Below are 9,647 nucleotides of genomic sequence, written 5' to 3'. Positions count from 1 at the left end.
CCTCCTCAAGCAAATCGGAGTCTGATTAATATTCTGTTCGCACATTCAATTCAATGTACTTGTAACAAAGAATAAATAAAACAATTTTATTATATGAATATTACCTTTTTTTGGTTTCCACTTAAATAACTAAAATATAAAACAAATGATTCCGCCAATTTAAAACGAAAATAATCTTAAAATAATGCGGTGGTTCATTTTGAAGGAACGGTAACGAACTCAGTGTTATGTTGTGCCCATCACTAGTCGTGACTAACTGATAGGTGTCAGGAACGCATTCTCTGAACGGCCGAAGTATAGTTCGGCAAACAAGATATACTTATTGATGCCCATGCCAATGAATGCTTATAAAACCATAGAAGCTGAACCAATTTTTGCAATTCAATAATAGCTTTCTCTTATATTTGACTGCTCAGTCCACACAAATTCACCTCCAAACTTACTTACAGTTTAGTACAACAAGAACCCTATCACATTTCAACTCCCAACACACCAAAAAGCAACCATATTCGCCTCAAACCACCAAATCGCTATCGCTACCGCTTGTAACACAAACTCCTGACTCCGCAGGGTGGGCGTACGATTGTCCATTGTTCTTTTAACGCGCGCTTGTTAGAGCGGCAGCAAGGTGAACGCCAGCGCGATTAACAACGACTACGCGCCAACTCGCCACTCCAAACGCACACTTAATTGGTGAACGACTTGCTTATTAATTTGTCCGCGGATGGAAATGGGTTTAGGTTCTGGTGGAAATATTTTTTTTTTGCGGCTGTAGCTAACTTGACGAAAAAGTAGTTTTCATTCATACTGTTCGATGAAAATTGTAGACATAACTGTTTCTTGTCTTTGACGCCAGAAGCCTCCCAAATGTAATGTCATAAACGGAGAAAAACTCAACCAAAAGTTCATTGACCTTTTTCTGACGTGCGTGTGATATATCCTCAAATCGTTTATCCACTAATAAAAAAATCCCCAGAAAGAAAAAGGAAAAGAAAAACAAAAGACACTCGCTCCGGATTCGATGCACGAACTGCGAAAATTATACACGAGGCGACCGCAAAAAATTGACGGGCCAAAACAATGAACTTAGAGGCCCCACCCTTTAGGGCCTTAATCAAGGGCCTGGCCCAAATTCGCCCACAAATTGCATCCAATTGTTCACTTTTTACTGCGTGTTTGTGAGGGGTGGATAAAAAAGAATTGTCAGACCAACGGTTGAGCTCATCCGACCTAATGCACTCCTATTGAAGACTATTGGCTTGTAAACAGTTCGCGTGGTTATAATTGTGGACGGACCAACCGTCTAATTTGGCGCACGATTAAAGGATCCATGTATTCATAATTTGGAGTAATTTTGTTAGATGGATATGTAGGAAAGGCTGGAGCTGTAGGTTTCGACAAATCAATGACACGAAAATAATTCTAAAGATCTTTCTGAGATGATCTTGCAAAACAGATTGCATCATCCTCCGAGCCTTTTTCCCAATCATGTTGGGGTCGGCTTCCAGTCTAACCCGATTCAGCTGAGTACCAGTGCTTTACAAGAAGCGACTGCCTATCTGACCTCCTCAACCCAGTTACCCGGACAACCCGATACCCCTTGGTTAGACTGGTGTCAGACTTACTGGCTACTGACTACCCGTAACGACTGCCAAGGATGTTCAATGACAGCCGGGACCTACAGTTTAACGTGCCATCCGAAACACAGTCACTGGTGTCTAAGATATACTTAGAAAGTATGTACATACAAACTTAGAAAAGTTGCATTGGTACTTGCCTGACCTGGGATCGAACCCGCGCCCTCATACTTGAGAGGTTGATCCTTTACCCACTAGGCCACCACGACATTAAAACAGATTGCAAAAAAGATTGCAATTAAAAAAAACTTTGCCCACAATATCGAAACCCAAAAATGTCGAAGCCGAATAAAAAACCGTATTAACGGTTCGTCCAAACAATGAACTCCGAAATATCTTCGTATCTCTAAAGATTAGATAAAAATTGTGGTTTTCTATCGTGCACCGCGAAACCCCTTTTTTATTGAAGATGCTTTTCGCAAAGCGGATTATTTTTTTAAACGGGTTAAGTTTTTTACACCCTTTTTAGGGAAAGATGGCCGCGGTCTATAGTTGGAGCAGATTATTGTCTAAGAGATAATATCAAAGGATGTTTCTATACATGAGGATACCACTCAAATAAAATTGAAGAAGCGTCAGAATTTCAAGTGGTGCAGATGTGAAGTTTCATTGTTGAGATCTAAAGATCTTTTTCATATTCACAGGACAAAGAGAATTCGATTGAACTTTATTTGCAATATCTACCTACCAAAATCTATTCCAAAGTGTGTTAAGTCCACCAGGTAAAGAACCTTATTGCAAGGTACAATTATTAAAGATAATATATCTTGAGATTTTAAGTAAATTCATATATCTTGGTCACTATTTGATTTATCACACTTATCAAAAGTACGGTGTCTATTCTTAGCTGACAATAACTTTGCCAAAACAACATTGCCACTAGCATTTCCACTTACGCCACCAAACATTACAGATGAGCTGATGCATAGCGCGGCGATGGGGGGCGGAGCCCTATTCGGGTGCTCCTCAGCCGGTCACAGCGGCATCAACCAGCTTGGTGGAGTCTACGTCAACGGCAGGCCGCTGCCAGACTCCACGCGGCAGAAGATCGTGGAGCTGGCGCACTCGGGGGCGCGGCCCTGCGACATCAGCCGCATCCTCCAGGTCTCCAACGGCTGCGTCTCCAAGATCCTCGGCAGGTCTGTTGGTTTTAAGTTTGCATTTTATGGAGTTGTCTGTAGTTGTGGTGATGTTAGTTAGTAGCATGTGTGTTCAACGAGCTATCTAATAATGCGATGTTAATTTCTTTGATTCTGATTTTCGTTTTCAAGCTTACCAATATTACTTTACTAGCTGTTGCCCGCGACTTTGTCTGCGTGAACAACATAGAATTTCCAATTTCGTTTATTTAATCATTCATTGCTCAACCCCCGTAAGTGATAGCGTGATAATATATAGCCTATGTGTTGAACTGGTCCCCAGGTAATAGTCATGCAAAATTTTATTTAAATCCATGCAGTACTTTTTGAGTTTATCCGGGACAAACATACAGACAAACAGACATACAGACAAAAATTCTAAAAACTACATATTTGGGTTCAGAATCGATTATGGATCACCCCCCAAGTGTTCTTTTAAAAAAATATTCAATGTATAGTTTTGACTCTCCTATCATTTTATTATATGTATAGATTGTAATCATTTTGTACTTAATTCACTTTATCAGTTTCTCAAGAAAAATCTAAAAATACTTTTACCCATCCAAATCTTAAATCTACATAATCGCTCTTCGGCAACTCGCTATAATAGGCCCTTTATATAAATTTCAAGGCCTTCAGAATTATCCCGAGATAGAAAATTGCTTCTATACAAAGAGCATCATCTATCATAAAGTCTGACACTACTGAATTACTTACAACCTACCAAATGACACTTTTAATTTAGCTTTGCTTGAAATTCCTTACTTATTATCGCAGGCCTGTCAAATCGAAAAAGAAAGACCTAATTCTTTGCAAATCCATTCATCTACCGTGTTACCAAGGAACAAGCACCCATAACAATTAAAACGAATACTATTACACGAATAAACGAATTATTTCACACAAAACCTATTGTGAGCCAACAAAAGTCAAAGGATCGATTATGTCTAAGTGCGATGGGGTCAAATTCTTACGCCACGCGTTAGCAAATTGATGGAATTCCCATAATACCGCCCAAGGAACCGCACAATGCTTCCGACAAAACTGTCGTGGACAAAATTAAGGAATATTTCAATGACTTAATCAATACAATAGTTTGAGTTTGCATTCCCATAGTGTATTGTTTTTGTTGAATGGTTGACGTGTGCGCCGCGGGGATGCTAGCTGGGAATCGACATCGGGTGCCTGCGTTGGGGTGCCGGCTCTAATTTCGACGGCAATTTTATTGTTTGATTGCGATTTTATCTGGAGATCATGGAGGATTCCGGCCCTCCGATCGAGTGCTTATTGAAATGCCAGCAGTAGAGTATTCGTGTTAATCGTAATGGAATTGTTTTCGTAATGGTTTTAAATTACTGATTTGGTAAATCTCTTTAAAGCTATAACAGTTGTTGGAATACTCACTGTTTGCTCTACGCTTTCTAGTTCATGCTCGAAAATCACAACGTTTAACGATTTTAATTGCTATACTTATCTTTCAGCCAGTGTCACACAAAACCAAGGCGTTTTAAATACACATACTCAATTCAATGGGAACCAAAAAGTCAAAAGTCAATCGAACAATAAAAAAATGTAAAGACGTCAATCAAAGAACTAGACTCATTTTAATATAGGGTGTGCCTTTCAGGGCTGTCCCACGACCGCCCCTAAATAAAAATCAAAATAAAAACATTATTTTGCAGTAATTGGCACCCCTACTGTGGGAGACGGCTTGATGCCACTTCAAGAGATCTTATAGGAAAAATAAATTTGGCCCAGCGAACCCTATAATATCGCCCTGTGGGCACATGCTATTATTTTGTAATGTTTTGCTTGTTAAGATATTGGCGAAACAAGTTGTTTTTTGTGGGAAATATTTCGTATTGTTTGAATGATATTGGAGTTTTTCTTAGTAGCGAGATTCTATTTTTGTATTTTTTGACATATATTTTCATTAATTTGGCAGTTTTGGATACATACCTGCTTCCAATTTCTACAATGTTTCATTCGATACGCTTCCTGATCTCATCATGTCTCCCTCACCAATTATACCGACCAAAGGCTATCAGATCAATGTCATCCTGTCAATACTAACCAGTACAACCAAAGACAATCATTCTATAAGGTACCTATTTCCTCGTTCAGCGTCACAACGGCTGCAAGTGCCTATATCGTTCTCACACACCCCTGGATATTCTTATCCTGCCAATTACTATAGAAAAGGGGTTGAAAAGTGTTCCTTAGAACTTACTCAGAAAGGCAAGCGTAGCAGGACTCCTAATTAATGAGAATTCCTGCTGTTAATTCCCATTTTTGATCGCAATTCCCAGTCTTTGGGGAAACTTTTAGATTTCAGATATATGCGTCATGGGATGTCATATTAAAAATCCATGTTTCATGATAAGGATTTTTTTAATAATTTAATATTCAATCATAGTTGAAGGGTTTGGACCCTGCAGAGATTCAAAATGTCCATTCAATATGCGTTTTTTTGCATCAAATCAAAATAACGTTTACAGACCTCCCCGTGGCATATTTTCAATAGGGCGTACGTAACTGAGTTACTTTTAAATAACCACTTCAAAAACAATCTCTGATAAGTGGCCATTCGTTGCCCGGAGCCTATCTACATCTAATCTTCGACCCCTGATGTCATGCACCACGGTTCTGCTCGCACTTGAGTGTCCATCGAATGGTGACAACGGCTGTTGCAAATTGAATTGTACTGAGAACGAGCAATGGAATTGAAACAATGAATTAACATCGGTCTAGTGGCGGCGGTATTGTGGCCCAAGCGATACTGATTTCGATCAATTTATTATTGTTTGATGCAATAATTGCTCGGTTTGGCGACAATTTGTTTGCGATTTCTGTTCGTTTGTGGCCGGCAATTTAGTTACTTGATCAAAGTTTGGTTTTGGGTAGCGTTTTATTATTTTGTAATGAGTTGTCGAATATGTAATGGGGCGATGAGATTGTTATTTATTCATTTGTTTTTCAATTTATGTTACGATGCTGAGTTGCTCTGCTGAGTATAGAGAGAGCTTCCACTATAAAAAGTGTCCATTTACAGTTAGTTGGCAGATCGTTTTTAATTTTCGTTTCGACTTTGCAAAAAAATATATACTTAAAAAAATACATTCCAATTCCCCCCAAAAATTTAATTTACCTATCACACAACTAACATGCCTAATATTTACTAAAAGCACAACACATAATCAAAGTTCGTTCAACTTGAGGTTCTCAATTAAAAAGCAGTCAGGGGCCTTCTTAAGCGCCCTTTACCAAAATCCGCCCAAGGCGAGAGCGATTACAATCTGCGGGGCTTATAACCCCGTAAATATTTATTGACAATGCCTAAATAAACTTTATCGATGACAATTTCGATAATACTATGTTTGTTATTTGTTAGACTATTGTCTATTTGTAACGGTTTTTGAGCATGCGTGTGATATTTATTTTTCTTATTTTTTTGACTTTGGAAATATTTGGCATGGTTTTGTAATTTCTGTTGCTTCATCTGTGTCAACCTTAATGTTAACGACCGTGAAAGTAACATCTACATTGGTAATACATAAATCTTCTTTAAATACTACCACTAATTCTCATAGCTACCCAGTTAAAAGGCAATGTTAACTTGGATAAAAAAAAAGTACAGAGGTGCCAATATTTTACCACCTAGTTATTTCAAACCAGCATGATTACAACAAAGGTTCCAAACTGCTACTGAACATCTGACATCTCGATACATCGATAGCAACAACACATTCGAATCAAGATCCGAAATATCGACACATGTCTATCTCACAACAATGCTGCTTCAGACACATCCGATATCTATCCCACACATCACGACCCATTTAAAACCTTACCCCTATTAAAATAAGGTATAACTTCCTCTAATGATCTCAGAGGACAATCAAACGGAATTTGGCAACGTTCTGTATAGGTACTTGAAGTTAAGGGGATGTTGGAGATTATGTTTGTAATTGTGTTTTAATAGTATTTCAGTTGAATGGGGGATGTTCTGATAATTTGTAGAAAATTGTTGGTTTGGTTGTTAAGTTGTGATGCATTTTGGTTGAGTGTTGCGGATTATTTATGTAGTCTGATTTCTATTTTAGTCATTGAATGGAAAGTGTCACAAAATAACATAATTTTAATATTTTTTTTTTACATTTGTCTCGAAGCATAAATGTCGTAGGCCTTACATTTTCTAAAGTTAACCCGTAGGAACACAATACCATACACCACTAACCCAAGGCCACCATAAAACCACCCAACCTACCTTTGAGCAAAAAAGAACTAGCTCATTCGTCCTCTTCATCTTCCAAACTAAATTCAGCTTTGCACACAGATATTACGAAACGGGGTCCATTAAGCCCCGGGCGATTGGCGGCTCTAAGCCCAGGGTGGCTACGACCCCAGTTGTCCAGAAGATTGCTGACTACAAGAGGGAGTGCCCTTCGATCTTCGCTTGGGAGATCAGGGATCGTCTGCTGAGTGAAAACGTGTGCAATAACGACAATATACCTAGTGTGAGTATTGGTTCTTCTTTTATTTTAAGGCCAGGGACATAGATACCTAGGTACTTTTCTGAGCGACATCATTTCAGGATCATAAGTCATTCATAAGTATCATCATCACTTGGGCGCCCAAACTCATGCGTTGTATTACTGACTTCAATAAAATGATCCTGAGATTAAAAACCGTAGTGTGCATCAGTCAGTATTAGTAAAATGTCAGAGTCTTCAATTCCAGAACCTAGCAAAAGACATGACTTTTCATTTCGAACTTAAGTTCAACATATTCAACAAGCTATCATTGTAATTCAAGATCAGATACCGAAACTATTGCTAAAGTTAACCTAACTGTCTGGAGCAAACTTACTAGTACAATAGGTCAACATGTTAGTCTGTGTTGATAAGTTGATACATAGACATAATAGATCGTCTTCATAGAGAATATTCAAAACATATGCCTTGACGCGTCAATCAAACTATGAGGATCCTACACAAGTAACTACAATAACCAATAACGTTAACGTCAAAATATTATCAGCAATACGATATATCTAATTAAATTCACAAAACATATGCTCAAGCACCCATTGTGCCGCCCATCAAAATAATCTGGACAAAGTTCGGTGACAATAATTCTCTTTTAATCCAATTTCGCAATTTTACATTTTAGGAGCATATGTTTCGGACAGACCCGGGACCATTGTCCGAAATCTTTTCAAGATGGACCACTGTGCTCACAAACGGTCCTTCTGTTATTGATGATGGCTTATAAAATTTTACTTCGGTATGTTTGATGCTGTTTTATTAGGTTTTTGTATGGACCCATACAAATACTGTCCCATTATACGGAGTTCATAAATTTTTCTATTCGTTTCTGCTATTAGTTCTGTCAACTTTTATGTCAATAACAAATTGAATGTTGAATTGTGTTCGGGTAATATTGAGTTCTCAAAGAAATGTAAAGAAAACCTTTTAAATGATGAACTATTAATCCCTGCGCGGCAATATTGGTGAATATTGAGTGTAGTCTTCGAATGTGCGTAATTTTTTATTATTTTTTTAGGATATCGGTATCTGCTGTATGCTGTATTAGTCCAATGGTTAAACTTTATGATACCTATTGTCATTTAATAAATACAAAACATACGCAATCTCTTAAAATCAATTTTAGTTCCCATAGCTTTTTATTCAGACAGACGCACGCGTAACCAAACCAGATGTTTTATTTCACATAGCCTTAGACTATGAGGCTTTAAATCTAGGCCATGGCAATGCAAATAAAATAAAACTCCACGAGTTGCAATTACAACAACATCATAAAATCCATGTAAAGTAACGAGGCACGCCAGCATTCTACCCCACAATTAATGAGAGGACTAAAAAAAATATAAAAACCGCGATTCTCTGCGAAAAATATCACGTACAAGATATAAAATAAAGCCATTGGTGATGTGACACGGCCGGTAATCGAACCTGACGGCTCCAACATCTGCCCGGCCAATCATGGCAAAAAATAACAAAGCGAACAATTTTTGTAATTTTTAGGGATCGCTGGTGGAGTTTCTTCTATTCAAGAGAAAAGTTGAAGTAGGTTTAGTGAAAATAGACAGGTAAATTCATTTATTTAGGACCTTTACATACAGTCAAAAAAGATTCGATAATAGTTTATAGCAGTATATATGACCTTTTGTCATCTAAGAGTAGGTACAGTAAGTCAATAAAGACTGAAAACAATCAGAAAACACATGTAAATACTTCTCTTCGATGAAAAAGAAATGAACTTCGCAGATATCAGCTAAAATTTAATCCCTAAGGAACCCACAAGATATATCCAAAAATTCGTACATTTTTTTTGTGCACTCCAAACCAATTTTTCAGTTAATAATGTCAAAGTTCTATAATGTTTAGCGACTCGGTGACACAATGGCACACAAAAAATGTTTTGTTGCCCTTGAGTGTTGAGAATCAAAAATATTGGTTTTGTGGATATGTTACAATTATCAGGACAGGGATTTGTCATTGATGTGACATACTAAGTACAGATTTAAATTATCATCATCTGCCTTAGTCTTTTCCCAACTATATTGGGGTCGGCTTCCAGTCTAACCGATGCAGCTGAGTACTAGATTAAAATAATACAGATTTAAATTATTATACTACAGCTGAAATTTAAACTCATAACTTTAGCTTCGACAGTTACAGACTTATTGTCTTCATATAAACTCCAGAAATAAGGCTTCGAATTCTAAGTACATAAAGCCAGTCCGCTACATAAACCTCTACCTATAACTAATCATAAAAATACCTACATTATCCACCCTACGTAACAAGAGGACACAAAATCGAAATACCGAAAACCCCTAGAAGAT

General features: G+C 37.6%; 1 protein-coding gene across 1 annotated transcript in view; it reads left to right on the top strand.

Annotated features, from left to right (window-relative positions):
• Positions 1-2,558: 2,558 nt before the first annotated feature.
• The window catches only part of LOC124635705 (paired box protein Pax-6), a 35,573-nt gene continuing 28,484 nt past the window's right edge, over positions 2,559-9,647 (top strand). The window contains exons 1-2 of the mRNA XM_047171656.1: positions 2,559-2,776; positions 7,113-7,293. Coding sequence (XP_047027612.1) covers positions 2,559-2,776; positions 7,113-7,293 — 399 coding nt within the window. The remainder of the gene's footprint in view (positions 2,777-7,112; positions 7,294-9,647) is intronic.

The sequence above is a fragment of the Helicoverpa zea genome, chromosome 13 (genome assembly GCF_022581195.2).
Source record: "Helicoverpa zea isolate HzStark_Cry1AcR chromosome 13, ilHelZeax1.1, whole genome shotgun sequence".
NCBI lineage: Eukaryota > Metazoa > Arthropoda > Insecta > Lepidoptera > Noctuidae > Helicoverpa > Helicoverpa zea.
Note: the sequence above shows the minus strand (reverse complement) of the source record. Positions and strands in the feature narration are given on the sequence as shown.